We start from the raw sequence: 24,818 nt of genomic DNA, 5'->3' as shown, positions 1-24,818 counted from the left end.
CTACAATTATAAGGCTGTATTTAAGAAAAAGAACACAAAATTATGTAATAAAGTCAATATTTATTTAGAATAAGAAACCATTACAGATTTTAAAATGCTGACAAAACCACAAACATAACACAATTCAAAAAACCCACATTATTATTACTAAATTGCCTGTCAACCACTATACGCTTTTTTATCTTTTTCTACTTTTTTTGGCTGCATACTCTTTGCCTCTTCGTATGACCATGTTGTATTATTTTTATAAGATATTAAGCGATACTAGACAGATAAATTAGCAAAAAAAAGTTTTTGAAAAAAATTGATAGTGCAGAAACTTTTTTTTTTTAAATCTGTCTCAGAACTCCTTACTATAAGTTCTTGCTTCTTGTCCTCGGGGAGCTCCAGTCCTTTGATTTTCCTTGGCTTAGTTTCTTCAGGGCTGCCAGAGCAGCTCAGCCAGATAGCCACACTCGTTCCCCTCCCACCCACTGCACTAATACCCACCTCCCCCAAGCAAGGTGGATGGGGAGGTGGTCCTTGCAACCCGCTGGCCCCGCCCAAGACCCCAGGGCCACCACTTAGGCTTAGAGTGTGATTTCCAGGGTGAGGTCCGTGCGTCCGATGCAAGAATGGGGCTGCTAATTCCTCCTCGAGTTCCTGGAGAATGCGCTGAGCCCGGCTTCACTAGATTCACGGTAAATTGGCCCTTGTGAGAGCGCTTTTATAGGTGTTCTCTGAATCTCTTTCCCCCTTTAACAGTCCATGACCAGAATCCCGGGACTTCGCGGTGCTATCCCACTGCGCGTATTGGAGGCTGAATTACTTGCCCTGTGTCTTGGGTGGGGCCTGCCCCTCTTCTTTTTGTCCACTAGAGGCGGCTTTGGACCGCGACCCTTTCTTACTATGAGGGAAGAGGGCGGATATCTTTCGCTACGACGCTGGTTGGCGGCTAGAGTCTTGATCGACACGGGCGTCAAGCAAATGGCTCGGAAGTAAGCAGCCATTGTTTATGCACGTACAGCCAATGGAAAGGCAGAAATGCAACCAACGGCCAATGAGGACTTGCCTTAAGCGGAACGCGGGGGCGGGGCTTCCCTCGAGGGGCGGACGCGAGGTAAAGAGTCCGGAGCGGACCCTGGGAGAGTCAGAAGCACATCCGGTGGTAGGAGAGCTGTCTGGGCTCCTGAGCGGCGGGTCAGAAGGTACGTCTGAAGCTAGGACTGCGCAAGCCGGGAGTGAGAAATGGAAAGAGGGTTAGCAGTTGTTGCTTGAGCAAGAGTGGGAGTAGTCTCCGTTTTCGGACTGACTGCATCCTGGGGAAAGTGGGCCCTGGTCGACAACTGGACTCCGGAAAGCTAGGCGGGGAGGGGAGGAAAACGAGAACTACTACCGCGCCTGCGCAACCGTACCGGAGCGGGGGAGGGGCGGGGACGAGTCCAAGGCGCGGATTCTGCATGCTAGCGCTAGCGAAGGCTCCTTCTTGGCCTTCTTTCTCCCCCCCCCCCCCCCCCCCCCCCGCATTGCGCGTCCCTCCTCCTCCTCCGCCCGGTGTAGACGGCCCAGGCCCAACCTCGATCCCTTGAATTCAGGGCACGTCCCCCGCACCTTCCTTCCGAGGAGAATGAAAGCGAAACCTTACGGGTTTGTGGTCATCGCCGCCCCACCCGACAGATCCCTGGCCTCCTGGGGGTCCTCTTGGCCGGGCCCCATTTGGGTGAGCGGCGGGGGCTGGGACTTAGGAGGGCCTGGTCCGGCAGGCTGCCCTGTCACGGCGGGGCGGGTGATGTCACACTCCTCTGTGACCCGCGAGGCTCCTTAGTTACTTGGAAGCCAACAGCAGAGGCGGGAGGTGAGGAGAGACCCGGGCCAGGCCTGGCTTGCCAGGCCCCCAGGGCGGCCCCGCTCTGGTCTGATTGGTTACCTTTGGACAGGTGAGGTGGCTTTAGCTTTGCTTGGTCCTGGGCCTTGTGGGCGTCTTTCTCAAAGTCCGCTCAGGAAAGGCGTCGTTGGGCGGTTGTTTTTCTTTTTTTCTTGGACGTACTTGCTGGAGCTGTGGTATTTTTGTGTGTTTATTAAGTGAGGAATTGCAGCCCGGTGCCAGCCCAGGTTGCATTGCCTGCCGCATGAGCCTTTCATTGACCAAACAACAACAAAAACCTTTCTGAACTTGAGTCTCTGTTCCAGTAATAGTTAACTTGTGAATGTGTAATCACGTAGAAGAGCTGACTGTGCCTGAAACATAGACAAAAATTTCAAGGTTAAAGGTTAGTGGCGAATGGGCTTTTCTAGTTACTTATTTATTTCAAGTTTATCTTTTGGTTGTATGTGTAGTTTAAGAATTAAGTTCAAGAAAGATAAAAGTTTCATAACTACATTTCTTACAGCTTCTGCAAACACATTTCCGTAATTATTTGATTTACCCTCTTTGGTGTTTTATTATTCCTCCTTGTCTAATTTTCTTTTTGGCCTGGCTTCAAGAGTATGTTGACATTTAGATTCTCTGCCATTTTCCTCCAGTGGGGTCAGAATGGTTGAATCCTTCAGAAATGCAGTCTGTAATTTGGATTCAGAGTTTCCTTCTTCCATTATTCATTTTGTTGTGGAAACCTGGCTTAGTACCCTCTTTCTTCCCTTCTCTCCCTTCCCCAGTATTGATCCAGTGAAGTCTCACTCTCCTAAAGAATAGGAAAGGTAAAATTAATCCAGATATTTGGTCAGCATTTCCACGTCTTTTCTTGATTTATGCATATGGTTCGTACTTACTGTAGAAATGCTGAAAAATGCAGAAAAGTATAATAGGAATCAACATATGTTTGTTGTTTTACAATTTCTCTTGACCTATAGCTGAAACTATAGGAAAACTTGCTTTTCAGCTGTAGGGTGTAATAGTAGAAAGAGCACTAGGGTTGAGAGGTCAGAAGACCCCTAACCTGATTCTGGCTCTACTATTTAAAAAAATAATAATTATTTATTTATTTATTTTTGGCTGCATTAGGGGTGTTCGTTGCTGCGCGTGGGCTTTCTCTAGTCGCGGCGAGCGGGGGCTATTCTTCGTTGCGGTGTGCGGGCTTCTCCTTGCGGTGGCTTCTCTTGTTGCGGAGCACGGGCTCTAGGCGCGCGGGCTTCAGTAGTTGCTCCGCGTCATGTTGGATCTTCCCGGACCAGGGCTCGAATCCGTGTCCCCTGCATTGGCAGGCGGATTCCTAACCACTGCGCCACCAGGGAAGTCCGTGGCTCTACTATTTCAACTTTCTGATGTTGGTCAGTACTAATGTCCATTTAATGTCCATTGTAAAGTGTTTAGCACTTTACAATAATTTCACACAGATTTTCTTATCGGCATTCATTGAGCTTAGTAGAGCAGGTGTTAGCTAATCATCCTTCCAGATGAGGAAGCCTAGATGACCTTAGGTAAAATGATTTCCCCAAAGTTATGTGGTAGAATATGGCAGGACTTGTGACTCCAAATCGAGTGCTCGTGCCACTATTATGCTGCCTTTTTGAACTTACTTTTTAAACTTTAAAGTGGGACTAATCATTCTTGCCCTTTCTTCATGTGTGTGATGGTCAAAGGGAATAGTGTATATAATAAAACACTTTGAAATTTGTTTAATTTCATATAAATGCAGTCAGTGGTATTGTTATAAAAGGTACTATTGCTAGCCTGAAGAGTTTCACTTTATTTCATAAACTACCCAAGGGTATGAGTCTCCTCTGGGAAGACACTGAATATTCTCTTGAGGCACTATCCTGCTAAATTTTCCTTTGCTACTTTGACTTGGCTGTAGAATCCGCTAGAAGTGTCTTTTACTCCACCTTGTTTTCCTCTAGAGTTTCTAACCAAATTTCATGAAGTAGCTTTTATATTATACATACTCATTTTTGTTTTCAAAACCAGTATTCAAACCAAGGAGAGAAAAACTGTAGAGACTGGTTTTTAGGGCCACTTCAGTGGCCCTCTATTAAGGTAGGCTCCTCTCTGAGCCAGCGGGGGAATGTTGATTTGTCGTCGCAACACTTGATTAGATGATGGGGGTCTAGATTTACTCTAGAGACTTAAGTGTGGGGGGGTGCTTACAGGGAAAAGTGTGAGAAAAGTTCCTGAACAATTAACTGGAATCCAGAACACTTGGGAAAAAAAGGGCTTCAAGGATGAGGGCTGAGTGGGTGTGCTGTTTGTCCTAATCTATGTCTACTCTCATTTGGGCTAAATATGGTTTTATTGGGCAGGGATTGCTGGTTTATACTGGAGGATGATTATGTATTTAGGACATTGGGACCGTTCTGCGATTCAGTGTCTGTCAAACAGTTGTGCTTATAGAGAGGGAGATTCAGCAAAGCGTGTCAGTTTGATGCAAAAAATAATAATAATTTATTGAAGGAAGTAGGCATTCCATCTCCAGTTACTGGTTTGGTTCTGAGGCAGCCTCCTAGAGATTCAGGGTTACCTAATCCAGGGATTTTGGTTCAAGTTAAGGGATGGGCTGGGACATCTAGAGTCCAAATCTAGGACAATCAAAGCCCAGCCCTAGTCGAGACAGAATTTCTTGGATTTCCTGAAATCAAACTGACCTACCTCCTAGGGGTTGCAAGGAAAGCATCAAGCTAATAAACATTTACTTCATCAAATTCTCTACCACATCACATTATCACTTAGTGGTCATTAGGCTGTCTCAAAACACCTTTGTGGTCCTGGGGGACAGGAGGTACCGTGTAAATGTGCCAGAGGAGAGGCATGCCATTTAAACAAAAGTCATTTTAATCAGTAGTAAGATTTACCAGGTTCCTTCAAATTCCGGTTTATAATTTTCTTAGACTCCCCCTCCCCCCCCATTTAATTTTACTCTCTCATTTGGGTAAATATTATGCCTTCAGGATGTAGCTAGCTGTGAGTTAGTGATTCAATTATATATATATATATATTTTTTTTTAACATCTTTATTGGAGTATAATTGCTTTACAATGGTTTGTTAGTTTCTGTTTTATAACAAAGTGAATCAGCTATACATACACATATATCCCCATATCTCCTCCCTCTTGCATCTCCTTCCCACCCTCCCTATCCCACCCCTCTAGGTGGTCACAGAGCACTGAGCTGATCTCCCTCTGCTATGTGGCTGCTTCGCACTAGCTATCTGTTTTACATTTGGTAATGTATATATGTCCATGCCACTCTCTCACTTTGTCCCAGCTTACCCTTCCCCCTCCCTGTGTCCTCAAGTCCATTTTCAACATCTGCGTCTTTATTCCTGTCCTGCCCCTAGGTTCTTCAGAACCAGTTTTTTTTTTTTAGTTCCATTTACATGTGTTAGCATACAGTATTTGTTTTTCTCTTTCTGACTTACTTCACTCTGTGTGACAGACTCTAGGCCTATCCACCTCACTACAAATAACTCAATTTCGTTTCTTTTTTATGGCTGAGTAATATTCCATTGTATAAATGTGCCACAACTTCTTTATCCATTCATCCATCGATGGACACTTAGGTTGCTTCCATGTCCCGGCCATTGTAAATAGTGCTGCAGTGAACATTATGGTACATGACTCTTTTTGAATTATGGTTTTCTCTGGGTATATGCCCAGTAGTGGGGTTGCTGGGTCGTATGGTAGTTCTATTTTTAGTTTTTTAAGGAACGTCCATACTATTTTCCATAGTGGCTGTATCAGTTTACATTCCCACCAACAGTGCAAGCAGGTTCCCTTTTCTCCACACCCTCTCCAGCATTTATTGTTTGTAGATTTTTTGATGGCCATTCCGGCTGGTGTGAGGTGATACCTCACTGTAGTTTTGATTTGCATTACTCTAATGATTACTGATGTTGAGCATCCTTTCATGTGTTTGTTGGCAATTTGTATATCTTCTTTGGAGAAATGTCTATTTAGGTCTTCTGCCCATTTTTGGATTGGGTTGTTTGTTTTTTTGATATTGAGCTGCATGAGCTGCTTGTAAATTTTGGAGATTAATCCTTTGTCAGTTGCTTCATTTGTAAATATTTTTTCCCATTCTGAGGGTTGTCTTTTCGTCTTGTTTATGGTTTCCTTTGCTCTGCAAAAGCTTTGAAGTTTCATTAGGTCCCATTTGTCTTTGTTTTTATTTCCATTTCTCTAGGAGGTGGGTCAAAAAGGATCTTGCTATGATTTATGTCATAGAGCGTTCTGCGTATGATTTCCTCTAAGAGTTTTATAATGTCTGGCCTTACATTTAGGTCTTTAATCCATTTTGAGTTTATTTTTGTGTATGGTGTTAGGGAGTGTTCTAATTTCATTCATAAATGTAGCTGTCCAGTTTTCCCAGCACCACTTATTGAAGAGGCTGTCTTTTCTCCATTGTATATTCTTGCCTCCTTTATCAAAAATAAGGTGACCATATGTGCATGGGTTTATCTCTGGGCTTTCTATCCTGTTCCATTGATCTATATTTCTGTTTTTGTTCCAGTACCATACTGTCTTGATTACTGTAGCTTTGTAGTATAGTCCAAAGTCCGGGAGCCTGATTCCTCCAGCTCTGTTTTTCTTTCTCAAGATTGCTTTGGCTATTCGGGGTCTTTTGTGTTTCCATACAAATGGTGAAATGTTTTGTTCTAGTTCTGTGAAAAATGCCATTGGTAGTTTGATAGGGATTGCATTGAATCTGTAGATTGTTTTGGGTAGTATAGTCATTTTCAGTGTTGATTCTTCCAATCCAAGAACATGGTATGTCTCTCCATCTGTTTGTATCATCTTTAATTTTTTTCATCAGTGTCTTACAGTTTTCTGCATCCAGGTCTTTTGTCTCCTTAGGTAGGTTTATTCCAAGTTATTTTATTCTTTTTGTTGCAGTGGTAAATGGGAGTGTTTCCTTAATTTCTCTTTCAGATTTTTCATCATTATTGTACAGGAATGCACGAGATCTCTGTGCATTAATTTTGTATCCTGCTACTTTACCAAATTCATTGATTAGCTCTGGTAGTTTTCTGGTAGCATCTTTAGGATTCTCTATGTATAGTATCTTGTCATCTGCAAACAGTGGCACCGTTACTCCTTCTTTTCCAATTTGGATTCCTTTTATTTCATTTTCTTCTCTGATTGCTGTGGCTAAAACTTCCAAAACTGTGTTGAATAATAGTGGTGAGAGTTGCCAACCTTGTCTTGTTCCTGCTCTTAGAGGAAATGGTTTCCGTTTCTCACCATTGAGAACGGTGTTGGCTGTAGGTTTGTCATATATGGCCTTTATTATGTAGAGGTAAGTTCCCTCTATGCCTACTTTCTGGAGGGTTTTTATCATAAGTGGGTGTTGAATTTTGTCAAAAGCTTTTTCTGCATCTATTGAGATGATCATATGGTTTTTCTCCTTCACTTTGTTAATGTGGTGTATCACCTTGATTGATTTGTGTATACTGAAGAATCCTTGCATTCTTGGGATAAACCCCAGTTGCTCATGGTGTATGATCCTTTTAATGTGCCGTTGGATTCTGTTTGGTAGTATTTTGTTGAGGATTTTTGCATCTATGTTCATCAGTGATATTGGCCTGTAGTTTCTTTTCTTTGTGACATCTTTTTCTGGTTTTGGTATCAGGGTGACGGTGGCCTTGTAGGATGAGTTTGGGAGTGTTCCTTACTCTGCTGTATTTTGGAAGAGTTTGAGAAGGATAGGTGTTAGCTCTTCTGTAAATGTTTGTTAGAATTTGCTTGTGAAGCCATCTGGTCCTGGGCTTTTGTTTGTTGGAAGATTTTTAATCAGTTTCAGTGCTTGTGATTGGTCTGTTTATATTTTCTGTTTCTTCCTGGTTCAGTCTCAGAGGTTGTGCTTTTCTAAGAATTTGTCCATTTCTTCCAGGTTGTCCATTTTATTGACATATAGCTGCTTGTAGTAATCTCTCATGATCCTTTGTATTTCTGCAGTGTTAGTTGTTACTTCTCCTTTTTCTTTTTTTGGGGGGGGGCGGGCCTCTCACTGTTGCGGCCTCTCCTGTTGCGCAGCGCAGGCTCAGCAGCCATGGCTCACGGGCCTAGCCGCTCCGCGGCATGTGGAATCTTCCCGGACCAGGGCACGAACCCGTGTCCCCTGCATCGGCAGGCGGACTCTCAACCACTGCGCCACCAGGGAAGCCCCTCCTTTTTCATTTCTAATTCTTGAATAATACATATAAAAAATTAAAATACAGAGCATATGTAAATTAGGCCTATGATAAATGTCTTCTAAAACTAGATTTTTTTTTAAATGTGGACCATTTTTAAAGTCTTTATTGAATTTGTTACAATATTGCTTCTGTTTTATGTTTTGGTTTTTTGGCCACTAGGCATGTGGGATCTTAGCTCCCAGACTAGGGATTGAACCCTTACCCCCTCCATTGGAAGTGGAAGGTGAAGTCTTAAACACTGGACTGCCAGGGAAGTCCCTAAAACTAGACTTCTAAAAGGGAAAATCATCACCTGTAGCCTGTGAAGGGTGTGTTTGGAACATTCATTAAATGATTATAGACAACAACAAAAATTTAAGAAAAGGGGGAAAATCGTGCACTGAGGACATGAGAGTAATGAATTACACTAGTAAAAACAATGGTTAATATATTGAGCTGGTCTTATGTACGAAGCACTGTTCTTAGCATAAAGCACTATTCTTAGCACGAAGCACTAGTCTTAGCACGTTGTATTATCTCACTTAGTCCTCATCCGTAAGAAGTAGGGAATATTAAGTGTTACTATTTTACAAATGAGGAAACTGAAGCACAGTGAGGTTAAGTGCCAGAAACTTGCTCCATCACACAGCTAAGGAAGTAGCCAAGATTCCAACACAGCAGGCTGTGCTCTTAACCACTATGCTAGGGACATGGTTGTAGAGTCTACAAACTATTCAGTAGAAAGAACTACTAAACAAAATTACAATTCCCCCCCCCCCCACCACCACCTTTTTTTGTTTAACCACATGAGATTTTTCTTCTCTCAAGTATCAATTTGGTCCCTTTTGGGGGTGTGGGAACAGGATTCAAGATGGTTGAATTACTACAACAGGAATGAAGAATCATATAATTCGTGCACTGAATGTTTAATTAAATGTGTGAACAATGTTTCTTTGGTTGGTTTAATGTTGGTAAATTGTATACACTGAGGCAGCTTCTTGGCTGGAGCCAGGAGTCAGCAAGCTTTTCTTTGTTAAAGGCAAGGATTTTTTAAAAATGAATACTAAATGCATGATTGTTTTGCATAGCTTTTGGCCACTTGGCCATGTTTCATATGCATTGTACTTAGTAGTTGTTGGAATAAGATTGAGAAGAATTTTTTTTTTTAATTTAAGGCTTGGCTGTTGATAATATTTTGTTTTAGGACATGGGTAAGGAAGATTCTTAGAAAACAACAAGAGATTTAACAATATGTAAGAAGACAAAGATGTTAATTGATAAGAATATCTGTCTCCTCCTACCTGCCCCTGCTGCCCTTCCCTCCTCAAACAAAAGCAGACTCCAGGCATACGTAACTCAGGACAGTGTGTTTACTTGAGTTTTTCTATCTTGATAAACCTATGCAGTAAGGGTTTTTTTGTTTTTGTTTTTTTGGCAGCATTGGATCTTCGTTGCGTCACGCAGGCTTTCTCTAGTTGTGGCTAGCTGGGGCTACTCCTTGTTGCGGTGTGTGTGCTTCTTGTGGTGGCTTCTCTTGTTGTGGAGCACGGGCACTAGGTGCATGGGCTCCAGTAGTTGTGGCGCGCGGGTTCTAGAGCACAGGCTCAGTGGCTGTGGCGCATGGGCTTAGTTGCTCCATGGCATGTGGGATCTTCCCAGACCAGTGCTCGAACCTGTGGCCCCTGCATTGACAGGGGGATTCTTATCCACTTCGCCACCAGGGAAGTCCTATTGTGCAATAAGTTTTTTGTTTTGTTTTCGGGTGGCTCTGGCAGAGAGGCTGGCCTGGGGAACCACGGATGGTGACACTTCCAACAAAGCTTGAGCAATATATGCATGACAAAGTTTGACAAGTTTTGGTATCCTGCCTTTCAAAGGATGAAGGCATAAAATGAGTCTCTAAACTAAATTAAAGGAATTTGGTTATGAAACACCTGAACATTTACTTCTCATTTACAAATGCAGTGCAGGCAAATTTCCCATGGGTCTCTGAGGCACTGTCCACCTCCCTCTTTTAGATTTGAGTATAGAACTCTGGATGAGTTGGGGTCCAGGGTGAGACAGACTATTGCTGGTATCCGTTCCGTAATGGGCTTCAGTGTATGTTAGGGGGAGTCCTATAATGAATAATTTTTGAGTAACTTGTAGTATACGTTTTCCCTTTATTTTGGTAAAATATATATAACATAAAATTTATCATTTTAATGTACTTTTACATTTATTTTTATTTTTTATTTTGTTTATTTTTTTGGCCGAGCTGCACGGCTTGCAGGATCCTAGTTCCTTGACCAGGGACTGAACCTGGGCACTTGGCAGTGAAAATGCGGAGTCCCAACCACTGGACTGCCAGGGAATTCCCTGTACTTTTTTTTTAAAACCGAGATTTTCGCTTAACTAGGGGGGCCCCTCTGGAATGTTAGCCGAGTTACTTGGTTAATGGTTTTGAATACTTCAGGCCCTGTTGAGAGCTGTCTGTCCCTGGGACTGAAAATACTTTTGGTATGGGAGCTGCTATTTTTGAGTTATGAATGCAATTTAATCTTGTTCAGCTGAGTTTGCATATGAACCATTGAAACGTAGATACCTTTTCTCTACAGCTTCTGAGCACAAGTAGTTGAGGCTAAGATAGAAAACTGGTAAGTTTAGTCTATCTGGCAAAAGTTATAAGAACAGTTTTTTTTGTTTTGTTTTGGTTTTTTTGCGTTACGCGGGCCTCTCACTGTTGTGGCCTCTCCCGTTGCGGAGCACAGGCTCCGGACGCGCAGGCTCAGCGGCCATGGCTCACGGGCCCAGCCGCTGCGCGGCATGTGGGATCTTCCCGGACCAGGGCACGAACCTGTGTCCCCTGCATCGGTAGGCGGACTCTCAACCACTGAGCCACCAGGGAAGCCCTAAGAACAGTTTTAACTCATTACTTACCTGTATGTTAGTTCTTGTCTGTCTAGAACAGACCGAGAGCAAACTGTCATATATTTCCTTGATTCTAAGACCTAACTTTTTTCTCCTCTAATTTTAACAGTTCTGAAATTATGTCATATATACATCATATCATATTTATTAAATGTATATTTTATTGCATTTTTCCCCATGAAGCTGCTGCTGCTAAAATTGCTGTGTACCTTTGCATCTAGAAAATTTGGTGATTACATATTTCACTTAAATTTTAGAGTTGGTAGTAATGTTGGAAAACTGGTTTTAATTAATTTTTTAATGATTTTAAATTGCAAGGCACTAAATCATGGAGAAATTCATATTTGATACCTCTGTCCCTACCCTCACAACCTTTGATGGTTTTGGTTTTTCCATCAGCAGTTGTAAGAGAGACAGTCAGTACCCCCTTGGAAATGCCAGAGAGCAAACTGACATTCTCCCCTCGCACAGTTTCCATTCATTGGGGTCTGGTTACAGAGTGTTGCCCCTTTCTGACTAATAATCCCCAGGGTATTTGCGGATTTAACACACACACACACCCCCACACACACTTCAACTCTTGAAATTGGAAGCAAGAGGCACTCTAGCTTTGTTGTGAATACTGAGAAACTTGGCTCTGAAGGTTGCTTCAGTGCTGTTGCAAGTTCTGTCTAGGGATGTCATTAAGGCGGTTAATGGAAGCTTTAAACAAAGACACTTTCCAGGTGCTGGATTCTGCCATCCTGTAAGTGTGTTCTCTAGAGGATGGATTCATCATGGTTATGGAAGGCTTTGGTTGGCCGTGCAAAAGCCTGCAACCATTGCACCATCTAGATCAAGAGGGCCCAGAACCCCGTGACTTAGAGGTGAGAGGAACAGCTTTAGTAGGTTCTGCAGCTTCTCACTGTATCTATCCTTAAGAACAAAACTAACAATACAATTGAGGTGAGTAGGGATGTTGGTGAGAAAGGAAAGACGAAATCAGAGAAAGCAAGCCAGCCATTGTAATTGTTCCATATATGAGAGAGAGCCTCAGGAAACACGCGGTAGTGATGCTTGTGAACTCTAAGAATGGCATCTTTCCACTGGCCCAGAATTCCTCGGGAAGTCATTTTGGGGATTGTTACTTTTATTGCCTGGATTAATTTTGCTGAGTTTTGGGCTAGGTGCCGATAGAATGGGTGTGAGTAGTAGGCCTGTCTTTGAAACAACTTAGCTTTAATCCCCTCCTCTCCACTGTTTTTGGCTGATTTGAAATGAATGGGTATTATGGGTCTAATAAGAATCTGGAGGATTGATATTTAGGAAGGATGAAAGCTCTTGATTAGATTTTTAGTTCTGTAGGTTAAATGTGTTTATTTAGGATTGCATGTGAGATAGGGGAGAGAGCAAAACTTAAGATCCTGACTTTATGGTAACCTGGTTGTAGTTCAGTTTTAAAATGCCCTTTCTGACACTTGGGACAGTTGACAAGATCTGAATAAGGTCTGTAGATTAGGTAATGGTATTGTATTGTTAATTTACTGATTTTGATCATTGTTTTCAGGATATACATACTGAAGTGTTTAGATGTAAAGAGGCATTCTGTCTTGCATAGTTAGGAAAAGGTCTCCATATATTGCTATATAGAGGGGGGGGATAAAGCAGGTATGGTGACACACTAACATTTAGGAAATCTGGGTGAAGTGTGCAGAAATTCCTTGTACTATTCCCACTCTTCTGTAAGAAAGGTTCTGAGATTGTGTTTTAAAAAATTCTCTCTGCACAAATTTCTTTTTCATGGAGGAACTTTCCTCTTTTTAAAACTGTGGCTCCCTTACAGTTCAGTTCTAAATTGCATTGGGTGGGAAGTTTCTAAATGTATATTTAAAAAATGCAAGCCCTAGTGTCAGATCCAGCTTTATAATTTTTCTTCTTTATCTTTAAACTTCTGTGCCTTTGCTGAGGGAATTCTCTGGCATCTTGAAAAAATGACAAGTTGCCTTATGTTCCAGTAAGACTGGGTCCCTTTAACTAGCTTGCTAATAGAGAATTTCTCAAAGAAACAAACTGTCTTTTAAAGGGGCAGGATGGGGCTTCCCTGGTGGTGCAGCGGTTGAGCGTCTGCCTGCCGATGCAGGGGACACGGGTTCGTGCCCCGGTCTGGGAAGATCCCACATGCCACGGAGCGGCTGGGCCCGTGAGCCATGACCTCTGAGCCTGTGTGTCCAGAGCCTGGGCTCCACAACAGGAGAGGCCACAACAGTGAGAGGCCCGCGTACCGAAGGAAAAAAAAAAAAAGATGTTAAAGGGGCAGGTTATCTTCTGAAAGAATAGAAATCAAATGCTAGTAATGAAACAGTTTGGGGAGAAGAAGATGGGTTCCTCTGTCCCCTTTAAAATGGTTGTGTATGATTGCAAATGTATTCTAGAAGGAAATATATAAAAATGCAAATGGTGGTGTTAGGGCAGTGGGATTTTAGATATAACTTTCATTTTTCCAAACTTGTATGTTGCTGTTTTTCATAAGAAAGTTGTTTGTTATTTTGTGTGTCCTTGTATCTTTAAAATTACTTTTCTTATTTCCTTGATTCCACAGAGTGGAGGCTGTGTCCCACAGAATCTAGCATCATGAACATATTTGATCGGAAGATCAACTTTGATGCACTCCTTAAATTTTCCCACATGTAAGTGCTTTGACCTTAACTGTACTTTCTTATTACATTTCCCTTTATATCTTGTTTCTTTTCCTTTTCCTGGTGTATTAACTTTTGTACGTGTAAACTAACATACTAACTTTGCTAGAATCCAGAGGATCTGATAAAAGCACCCAAAGTCTAAGGGCTGCGGTGTGGTCGCTGGAAAGCCATTTAGTTATTTTAGTTTGGGTAATGATTGTTCATAGTTTGGGCATTGGGGCTTTCCTCAGCATTTAAGATTTTCTGTTTGTTAACCTAGTTTTCAAAGCATTCTTTGTTTTGTTTTGTTTTGTTTTGTTTTGTGGTACGTGGGCCTCTCACTGTTGTGGCCTCTCCCGTTGCGGAGCGCAGGCTCAGCGGCCATGGCCCACGGGCCCAGCCCCTCTGCGGCATGTGGGATCTTCCCGGACCGGGGCATGAACCCGTGTCCCCTGCATCGGCAGGTGGACTCTCAACCACTGCGCCACCAGGGAAGCCCCCAAAGCGTTCTTTTTTTATTGTACCAAAACTTTCACATATTCCCTGGGAAGAAGAAGGAAAGTTATTCTTAGCTTAGAGATGAGATTGGTCCTGGAGTAATGGCCATTATTAACATTGTTTCCTAGAACCCCCTCGACGCAGCAGCACCTGAAGAAGGTCTATGCCAGTTTTGCCCTCTGTATGTTTGTGGCGGCTGCCGGGGCCTATGTCCATGTGGTCACCCATTTCATTCAGGTAAGAGCAGTTTTCTCCTCTAGTTGCTGTGGCCCAAATCGCATTAGGAAGACACTAGCTCAGCAGGGTAGTACAAGCCTATGTCCTTCCTTAATACTTCTCAGTAGTTTGGGATCTGAACCCAGCCAGAGCCAGTTGTAAATCAGGACATGCAGAACCATTTAATTTTTCTGCCAACTCTGCCCTCTCTAGATGCTGAAAACAGGATGTTTTGACCCTGACACTGAATGGTATGCTGCTGACACACAAGACCCCCACCCACTGGGGAGAGGTCTGCGTGCTGGGGTGGTTTTGCACAGTAACCTTTTTATCTTTTCTTCCTCTTTTTTTGCCTGAATGACTGTGTAGTACTGGGGTACAAAACACTGATTGTATGATTATCAGGAGAGACAGGGTTGAGACCTTTAAGGATTTGGCCCGTTTTATTCTTTGAGAAACTCATTTTCCTTTGTTGAGTGAGAGTTTGAGTTTGGCTAGAAGCAATAAAAGGGATGGTTGAGGAATACTCGAAAAGTTTGAAGCTCACTAACCAAGACCTGTCCCTTTTGGAGTGGCCTTTTTAGTGTAAGTACAGGGGTGCAGCTTTGTTGGCATTTGGCACTGCTGAGGAGTGGCATGATCAGGCATCCCCACGCTCAGGCACCTCCTGGCACAGGCTGTGTGAAAAATTGCTCTAGACACTCAGAGATAGGGCTTTGATCCCTCGAGTTCAGACTAAAACATATTCTACCTTTTAGGCAAAAGTGGCCCTTTTGGTTTCTGGTTGTGTTTTGTTTGTTTTTTAAAGTAATATAGTGAAATATAGTCATCCTCATTATTCATGGATTCCGTATTTGTGATTTACCTACTCAGCAAAATTCATTTGTAACCCTAAAATCAGTTCTAATGGTGTTTTTATGGACCTTTGCAGCCATACACAGATTGGCAAAAAATTCGAGCTGTCCATTGCACCATGTTCTAGCTGAGGTTGAATGTGGCAACACTGCCTTCTTTCAAGCTCTCATACTGTAAACAAGTGTCTTTTTCATAGTCTATTTAGTGCCACATTTTCGGCATTTTTATAATTTTTCTTGGTGATTTTGATGTTTAAAATGGCCTCAGGCATAGTGCTAAAAAGTGCTGAGTGGTATTACTAAGTGCAAGACTGTGATGTGCCTTGTAGAGAAAATACGTGTGTTAGATAAGCTTTGTTCAGGCATGAATTACAGTGCGGCTGGGCACGAGTTCTATGTTGATGAGTCGACAGTATATATCCAAGTGTCTTTAAACAGAAAAGACATATACGACAAGGTTTTGTATTGACCAGTTGATAAAAATGTGACAGGAGGCTCGAAAGAGCTTAAACCTTTACTTCCTCCAGGAGCATTTGTTCAGTATCACTGATTCATTGCTTACAGTGGCTGTATAGAGCAGAACTACTGTGAAAACTGAGGATTGATTCTACCTTTAAAAGAAGGAAGAAACTTTGGTGTCTACATACATCCTTGATGATTTTCCTCTCTTTCTAATGCTTGTAACTTTTCCCACTTGCTTTAAAACAAAATTTTTTTTCTTATAAAACTAATGCATGTTCATTGTAGAGAATTTAGAAAACAGACTAGTGATAAGAAGGAAATATAAAACTCCATAATCCCATTATCCTAAATTAACTTAACATTTTGGTTCTTACTCTCTGTCTTAGTTCATTCTGGCTGCTATAACAGAATACCATAAACTGGGTGGCTTAAACAACAAACGTTTCTCAGAGTTTGGGAGGCTGGGAAGTCCAAGATCATGATAGGTGCTGGCAGATTTGTTCTGTGGTGAGGGCCAGCTTCTCCCGTGTCATCACATGGTAGAAGGGGCAGGGGAGCTCTCTGGGATCTCTTTTATAAGGTCACTAATCTCCCTTTGTGAAGGCTCCACCCTTATGATCTAATCACCTTCCAAAGACCCCACCTCCAAATACCATTAAATTGAGGGTTAGGATTTAAACATGAATTTGAGGGGGGAGCACAATGATTCAGTTTTTTCTGTGTGTGTGTATATACATTTGTGTGTGTGTGTGTGTTTTAAAGTGATCAAAGAGAGGTCATTCCTACTTGTTCTGCAGATTGGAATATGCTTCAAGCACTTGTCACTTCGATTCATCTTTTCTGTTTCTTGGGTCAGACTCATAATTTGACTTGGGCAGTTACAGTTGATGGACTGCCTCCAGCATCCACCATGGTCCTGACCTTGTCCTTCAAGCTTCTGGTTTTTCTCCTCAGCCCTCACTGCCTTTTCTGCTGCCTCCAGGTTAGAAGCAAATATTAGGAAGTCCAGGTGAATATTTGAACCCAATAAGGTCTCTTGCAAAATAAATTTGATACTTTCAAGTGTTTAATTATTGACTGGATCTGACAGGCTGGCCTGCTCTCTGCCTTGGGCTCCCTGGGGTTGATGATTTGGCTGATGGCAACACCTCATAGCCATGAAACTGAGCAAAAAAGACTGGGACTTCTTGCTGGATTTGCTTTCCTTACAGGTACGTTAAGGGATTGGTTGAATTTTGAGGGAGGGACACTATTTTTAGTATCTCTTTAGATTAAGGCCCAAGATATATATTTATTCAGATGCACCCCAACTGGCACACTGTACCATCCTGTCTTGTATTTGAGTGTGCCTTGTATTGCTTTCTTATTTCATATAGGTGCATCTTGCTTCCCCATCTAGAGGGCTCTTTGTGACTAGTGTCTGTGACTTCTACTTTTGTATCCAAAAATAAGCATTTGTGTGCTTGAATGAATGAGGTTTAAGAGCTTAGGTAGCATAGCTTGTTAATGGTGGACATGGGACTAAACTAGGCCAAGGATCTGACTTAGTTGAACTCACACTGGCAACTATCATAGGAGCATCTGTTCTGAATCTTGTGGACAGTTAATTAAAGTCATACATTGAGATCCATCCTACAGGGCACTTTGCTGATTCTCAAGAAAAGAATTAAAAGTGCAGATCTTCTAGAATTGTCATTAAGGAAAACAGGTCTCAAAGTACATAGTAAAAATATTTGCAAAGCAACATTTGAGTTAGTACAACTCGTTCTGAGTGCGTCTAATCTATACAGTGTTGAAGAAATTGTAGAAAGGAAGGGATTTAGAGATTAAGATTTTTAGATCAGGGAAAGCTAGTTTTTGAAGGTATTAAAGGGGTGGGATTATCAGAAGGAGAGAAAAGCCAGAGTAGAGGAGATGTTGGAGCTGGAACAGGTTGCCGCTGCACCCTCCTGTTGGCAGGTGTCCATGCAGAACCGGTCTGGCCTTTTCTTCTACAGAGGGAGTCAGCCTTCATGACTACAGGTTGTTGGCCACAAGGCACTGCTTTGCTCTTTATCCTTTTCATCTAATTCCTGATCTGGCCTACATTACAGTCTCACATCACTGCTCTTCAGAGTTTTGCAGCCTTATAATTTAGCTGGAAAATGTTTGACATGCCTGCTTCATTTTTCCTAATGTCTATTCCTACTGGGTCATCTATGATTTTCAGCCAAGGGGACAGTTGTGCAGGTCTGTCCATAAATAACTCAGTCGAGTATTTGTTCTCTGGAAAACAGTTAAGGATGGAAGAGAGAAAGATTTAATTACGTTAGTCCACTTGTTTTGTTGTTTTCTAGGACTGTAGGCATGCCCATGCTATTGATGATCAGCTTTGGGATGAGAATCCTCTTCAGAAATTGGTGTTAATGCTGTGTTCTGCGGCTTTTTGTTTTCTAGGAGTTGGCCTGGGCCCTGCTCTGGACTTGTGCATTGCCATCAACCCCAGGTAACTATTACTAGTGTCTTATGAATATACCTTCTAAATATACCTTCTAAGTATAGGTTATATACCTGTAGCCCTTGATATAATGGTCTTTTCCCTTAACAGCATCCTTCCCACCGCCTTCCTGGGCACAGCAATGATCTTCACCTGCTTCACCCTGAGTGCACTCTATGCCAGGCGCCGTAGCTACCTCTTTCTGGGAGGTATGTGTGGACTGGAAAATAGGGAGAGAGTCTCCACTTTAGCCAGAATTCTCACTAGGACCTTTCCCCTCGCCTCCAACTTGTGACTGTTGGGTTGAAATTGAAAGCCTTCATTTTGGGGGGCAAGTAAAGAATGGCCTTAATGAGATTGCTTTGCTTCGCTTTGGCTTTTCTCAAGATGGCTTTTCGTCTTCTCTTACAGGTGTCTTGATGTCGGCCATGAGCCTGATGCTCTTGTCTTCCCTGGGGAATCTTTTCTTCGGATCCTTTTGGCTTTTCCAGGTGAGATTTGCATATACCTTTGCAGCAGCCATTTACCTTGCATTTCTTTTTCTTGCTTAACCCCCTATAGCCAAGATAGACTAAGAATTCTCATCTTTGTGGGGCAGTGCTCCTGAAGACTCGCCACTCACCCTCCCAGGACGGAGCCTTCTGCTACAGGTGGAAATACAAACTGAACAGGGGTTGGACATTGCAGTGGAGATGGTTTGCTCAGAGATCATTTTTCTAAAGCCAGTCCAGCAGTGGCTCCTTGTTAAAATGATGGAAGCTCTTCCAGTGACCTGAAAAAATAAGTGCAGAATTGTACCTAGGGAAGTAATATGGTCTTCACTGTGGGCTTCAGTTCCCACGAATGTTAATGTCAGTAGGGTTAGCATTCGATGTACTTTCAAGTGGCCAAGGGCCAGAAAGAGGTATGGCTGTTTTTTCTCTACAATATCTACCACATGGTAACCTCATCTCATTCTTCTTTTGTTAGGCAAACCTGTATGTGGGACTGGTGGTCATGTGTGGCTTTGTCCTTTTTGATACTCAGCTCATTATTGAAAAGGCTGAAAATGGAGATAAAGATTATATCTGGTGAGTGTGAAACCTGGTCTTTAATGAGTATGAAGTGGAGAGGCATACTCTTCCATTTGACGACTCTTTTCTCATTCTCTGGGATGATCTTTTGCTTGGCTCCCCTTTCTTTCCACATCGGTAGGAATAAGAGTGGCCCAGATGGCACTGGCTGACCTCTGTGGCCGCAGGGGCATACGTGGTCGGATAGCCATGGCTTTGGAACTGTGCACTAAAAAGCGTCGTTTCCCTCAATTCCTGAAAGACATCAGATTTTTAAAAGTTGGACTAATAATATGTATTTAATTATCCATACTTTGAATAGTGGTTACCTCTAGGCAGAGGAGAGGGAAAGGAATCTTTCACCTTTTACTCTTAATACTGTTGTATTCTTTAAACCTTTAACAATGAGAAGAAGATATGCATATAATTTTTTTAATGTAGTAATCCTCTCAGAATCTCAACTAGTTAATGGTAGTTCCAGGGTTCAGACTTAGGCCTCTGCAGAGTCTAAATTTTCTTTTCTCTGTGCTCCATGGCTTCGCTGAGTTGAAGAGGATCTCAGACACTAGAGTTTTACTTAGTTGGTGGTGGAGTGCTGGTGAAGTTGACTCTTGGGGTTGGGGCAGGGTTTCTGTGTTCTGCACCTTTGTGGGCTTGTGGATAAAGGAAAGTGGGAAGTGCAGTTTGTGACCTGGTTCTTCTCTTTCAGGCACTGCGTTGACCTCTTCTTAGATTTCGTTACTCTCTTCAGAAAACTCATGATGATCCTGGCTATGAATGAGAAGGTTAGCACCACCTAAAGATGAAAGACTGGCTCCTGAGCTCAGCATCTATGTGTACTTAAAGCTTGAGAACTTGCTCACACTGTGTGGGTCCAGGGTAACTGTAAGGCAGGCCGCTGAGTAAGAGTTCAACTAGAAGTCTTTAGCTGTCGGAGAAAAAGGAACAAGTAAAAATCATCCTTTTTTTTTTTTTTTTCTTTTTTAAATGAATCCCTGAGATTAGTATCAAAAGGAAAAGAGCTTTAGTGGCAACAAGAAACAATCTACTATATGAGGAATTTAAAGGCTGTAAAGATAGTTGTGACTCAAAAAGATATCCTAGAGGATTTATATAATACCACCAGCTTTTGTATATATATTTTAGAAATAGGCCAGTTTTACCCATTTGTTAGTCTTAATTTTTTTCAAGAGAGGCATTCTATATAGGGTTAGTAAGTGGCAGACATCATCCATTCCAGTAGTAGGGGAACAAATGAAAGCACAGGCCTTTCTTTACAGAACTTAAGGTGGAATGTGAGTCGGTACAGTGGTGATGGAAGCAGTTGACCAGATGGGATTGGTGGTCCTCTGTCTGGTCTGTACCGCGACTGGACTGAGGACCAAGCAGGTCCTCCAGTTTCAGTCAAAACAACATCCTTTTCATCCATGTAGTGATACTCTGGGCTTCCCCCAGTGCAATGAAGAGTTCAACTGGACTGTATTATTTCGAATGCTGATTTATGCTGAGGATTTATGCTTTCTTCGCAGGCCTAATGGAAAGTTGATCTTGGCTTGGTCTTGGCCTCTCGTTTAGTTATTTTAGGGTACACCGCTGGTCTGCAGCCTTCAGTGGTTGGGATCTGAGCTGTCGTGGTTGTGAGTAGCCAGGAGTGGGTAGGCAGCCCACCTAGCTACTCATGGGGTAGCAACGGGAACAGCTGCTTAACCTTTATTCTTGTCAAGTCTGTAGCAACTTGGGAGACCACCAGCAGAAGATGGTTAAGATTTAGTTCCTCCTATACTGAAGGAGCATCTCTCCTCCCTTTTTACTGTCCGGATCCCTTCCAATCACTAACCAAAGGCAGTGAGGTATCGGCTGACTCAAGAGTTTTAGCTTAAATGTCAATGCCAGAAGTTAATTGGGTAATTTTCCTCCATTTCTAGGATAAGAAGAAGGAGAAGAAGTGAAATGACCATCCAGCCTTCCCCAGTTTGACTTCCTCTCCCTCTGCCCCTCATTTCCTCTTTGCACACATTACAGGTGGCGTGTTCTGTGATAATGAAAAGCATCAGAAAAGCTTTTGTACTTTGTGGTTTTCTCTGTTTTGAATTTTTTGATCAAAAAACTGATTAGCAAATTATAGTTTGGAGTTTGGCTTCATATTTTTGGGGTTCTTCCCCGCTCCCTTTTCTGTCATCCCCCACCCCTAGCCTCTTCCTCTGCTCAGGCAGCCAGACCGCCGTGATGAGCGGGATCTGCAGAGTCCGCCTCGCGACTGCGCTTCACCCAGTGGACCTGAACTGTTTGGTAGAGACGCCTTGCTCGGCCCTTCTTCCCGCAGCGTTGTTTGCTTTATGCGCGTTTCCTATGGGACTAGGCAGTGTGTTTTCCATTGGAAAGACGTTTGCTGGTCCCATTGCTACTCAGGCTTATTATGTCTGAGCCGCCGACCCCTGCAGAGAACATGAAAAGCCTCTTCTGGTGGGTGCTTCGCTTCCCCTGAGCTGCCGGAGTCACTGCTGCTCTGGCAGACGTGCCTTCCTGCCTTGCCGTCACGAAAGGAGTGTGGATTTGTGTGGGTTCCTTTTCCACTCCCTTGTCTGGCCCTTGGAATCTGCCTGCCTTCCATCCGTGGAGTGGGAGGGTTTCAGCACAAAGGGAAATTCTTGTCAGCATCTATGAAGTGGCTGATTATGTATGGCAAGATATAATGTAGAGTGCCCAGACTTGCCCTTTTTTTTTGTTTAGTTGATCACTACCTTGGTTACTGAGTGGCCTCTACCAGGTGGCTGTGATTAAAGGTCCCGGGAGAGGAAGGATAGAGAAGGGGCATGGCTGAGCCTCTGAGGTAATTGTGACTAATCCTGCCAGACCCAGATGAGGGCCTGTTTGGGGCAGGGGAGAGTAGTATCTCCCCCTTAACTGAGTGGGTCTTTGTTCACACCAGTGGCACGGGCCGTGACGGCTTGGGAGGCAGCGTTCAGAACAGTCCTTAGGTGCGTTTTTGTCTTATCTTGGGCACTAATAGGTAGTGTCAGCCAGAGATTTGGGGCAGTAGATACATGTCCATTTTACAGATGCACTTCAGGTTTTGGTCTGTTCACCTGTTTCTGGAAATCTGCAGCCTTCTTTAGGCAGGGGCTGGGCGACCAAACCTGCAAGACTTCTGCTTTCCTACAGCTCTGTGTTTGCAAGTGTGTGTGGGGGGGGCAGTACTAACGGGGTCACCAGCTCCTTCCCTGTGAGCTGCCACAGCCACAGTTGGCACAGAAGGTCAGGCAGCCTTGGGAGCATTTGCAGCTCTGGCTACTCACAGGGCTTCAACGTAAGGGGAACTGAGCCATCGAAAACTCATTGCTAGTAGGACACCATTTTGGCTTTCCCTGTTCACAACCAGTACACAGTTTGACCCAGTGGCTGCTGGTTCACAGTGCACCACGTCACTGTGCCATCCCGTGAAACAGTTTTGTTCCCAGGCTGTGTGATTCCTGGAGTGGCATGCCACTCGGAATGGCTCGCTGCTGCAGAGGATGCTGCCCTCTGATTTAACTGCTGTCTCCAGCCTGTGGCTTGAGACTTTACTAAAAGGGATTTCCTTCCCGTTCAGCCCCCAATAGCAACTCTCCCTACATTTGTTGATTCTCTGCTAGGCCTGAGAATCTGAGTTACATCTCCTGAAGCCAAACTCCACCTCTTGTGCTTTTTTTGCTTGGGATGAGGAGTTTTTCTTTAGAAACAGTGCCAAGAATGACAAGATATAAAAAACTACTTTTAAAGAAAATGCCTAACAGGTTTTTAATACAGTAAGCACTGTAATTATCACTTTCTTTTCGAGTTCTTTGGTTTCCAGCTCAGGCTGCATTCTCTAACTCATACTGTGAAGACAAAGGTGTTTTTGATTCAGAAATATATGGAATCTACATAGTCTTAATTTGTAAAAAATAAAGAAAATTCCTTAACCTTTCCTTGTGTAAGTGTGTGTGAAATCCAAGGCCACAGCTGAATGGGAGGTTTGGGGTGCTGTCTGACTTCTTGTTCTTGGGGCTGGGAGTAGGACAGGATTAAGTTTGCTCTAGGTATGAATAGAAATAAAGAGACCCCCCACTTGGGCCTCTCAGTCTGTAGCCCCAGCTTGCCACAGATGTTGGGGATATTCTCTGTTCCATACACAGCCCAGGCCTTTTTCTGGTCCTCCTCCTACCCAGCCTTTATCATAGGGGGTTCACGGTAGCAGCACGTGTAGTTGGTTCCAGTATACAGCCAAGCTTTGCCATTTGGGGATGCATAATGGAAAAAGCATGACAATTCACTCATTTTGCAAGTACCGTGGTCTGCAATATCTTTGGTCACCCACTGGGCCTGGCTCTATTCCCGACGGTAGAAATCATCAGTGAAAATATAAAAATCCTTGTCCTCATAGAGTTTATATATGTGATTATAAACCAAAATTTGCATTACAGTCAGGTTACTCCGTTTTGTCACACTTGCCCTCTGGTTGTCACCCTCATTGTAAACAGCTTCCTGTTACTCTGACTCCTGGCTGAGGCCCCAGCTGAGGTGGAGCAGGAAATGTGAGGTGTTTCAGGTACTATCTTTGCACCCTCAATCTTTGTAACCAGAGCAGGGCAGTGAGCTCCCTTTTAGTCTCCCAACTAGCCCATCAGTCACAAGTTAAACAGAAGAGGTTAACACACCGCTTGTTCCACGCCTAGCAGACCTGCAGGCTGAGCTAGAGCGGGGAAGGCATCGGTGGGCAGCAGAAGTGGAAGGATGTCTGTGCTGGGAGAATAGACGGTCTGTTCTGTGAAGCAGGGGATCAGATGGGGGCGTCCACTTGGTGTCAGGTAATGTGCTCCATGCTGGGGCTAGAGGTGGATATAGTTACTGCTTTTCAGTCATCATGGCGGAGCAGTGCAGGAGAGCTACATGCAGACATTAAGTTCTTACAGGTAAACACAGGGCCATGGATAACAGAGAGAGCCCTGCTCCTGGTTCAGGGAAAAGTGTGTTGGAGATGATAACCTGAACTAAGGTGGAATCTCGAAGATTGAGTCAAGTGAGACAAGGGATGAGGTTAGAAAGGCAGTGGTAGGAGTGGGTGTTTTCAGGTCAAGGGATTAGTATGAGAAAAGGCACAGGAGTGTGATTCAGCATGGGGAGTGCTGGGAGTGCGATTGCTGGGTTGTAAATTTTACGGAGCGGACCAGTAGGAAATGAGAAGGGGGGGTGGTAAACGATAACTGAGGGCCTGCTGTTTGGTGCTAAGGAGCTGGCCTTGTCCTGACGGCAGCAGAGAGCACTGAAGGGCTTCTTGAGCAAGGGAATGGTCAGATTTATGTCCTCACATCTCAGGTGACTAGAGAGTAGACTGGGGGAAAGGGGCTAGTTGAAAGGCAATTATACACTACTGCCCAGATGTGATCTCTCTCCTGTCTCACGAAAAGGAAGCAGAGCTCCTTGGAGAAATGGCCCAGGAAATGTACAAGATGAACCTGGAACATAATGTTCTGCCAGAAAGCAAAGGAGCTGTCAAAGGTGACTAGTATCATTCAGAAGGACTCGGGGGCTAATCTAAAGAGGCTCCTCCTGGCCAAAGATGGGATAATTTGAGCATCAGTAAACTCAAA

At 43.4% G+C, this 24,818-nt stretch overlaps 1 protein-coding gene across 1 annotated transcript; it reads left to right on the top strand.

Moving 5' to 3' along the window:
• The first annotated feature begins 1,072 nt into the window (after positions 1–1,072).
• TMBIM6 (transmembrane BAX inhibitor motif containing 6) lies at positions 1,073–23,154 on the top strand. Its single transcript, XM_079937312.1, has 10 exons — positions 1,073–1,187; positions 13,573–13,660; positions 14,278–14,386; positions 16,772–16,892; positions 18,118–18,166; positions 18,269–18,366; positions 18,569–18,648; positions 19,127–19,227; positions 19,919–19,994; positions 21,135–23,154. Exons 2-10 carry the CDS (start codon positions 13,605–13,607, stop codon positions 21,156–21,158), a joined length of 714 nt encoding a protein of 237 aa, XP_079793438.1. The 5' UTR covers positions 1,073–1,187; positions 13,573–13,604; the 3' UTR covers positions 21,159–23,154.
• Positions 23,155–24,818: the final 1,664 nt, after the last annotated feature.

Source organism: Stenella coeruleoalba (assembly GCF_951394435.1).
Source record: "Stenella coeruleoalba genome assembly, chromosome: 11".
Lineage (NCBI taxonomy): Eukaryota > Metazoa > Chordata > Mammalia > Artiodactyla > Delphinidae > Stenella > Stenella coeruleoalba.
This window is presented reverse-complemented; position numbering and strand designations above follow the sequence as displayed.

Bases quoted from the DNA above. Each gene is read 5' to 3' on its own strand.
- TMBIM6 (XM_079937312.1), top strand. From the start codon at position 13,605: ATGAACATATTTGATCGGAAGATCAACTTTGATGCACTCCTTAAATTT. The intron at 13,661-14,277 runs GTAAGTGCTTTG...ATTGTTTCCTAG, and splicing joins CTCCTTAAATTTTCCCACAT to AACCCCCTCGACGCAGCAGC. The intron at 18,367-18,568 runs GTATGTGTGGAC...CTTCTCTTACAG, and splicing joins TAGCTACCTCTTTCTGGGAG to GTGTCTTGATGTCGGCCATG.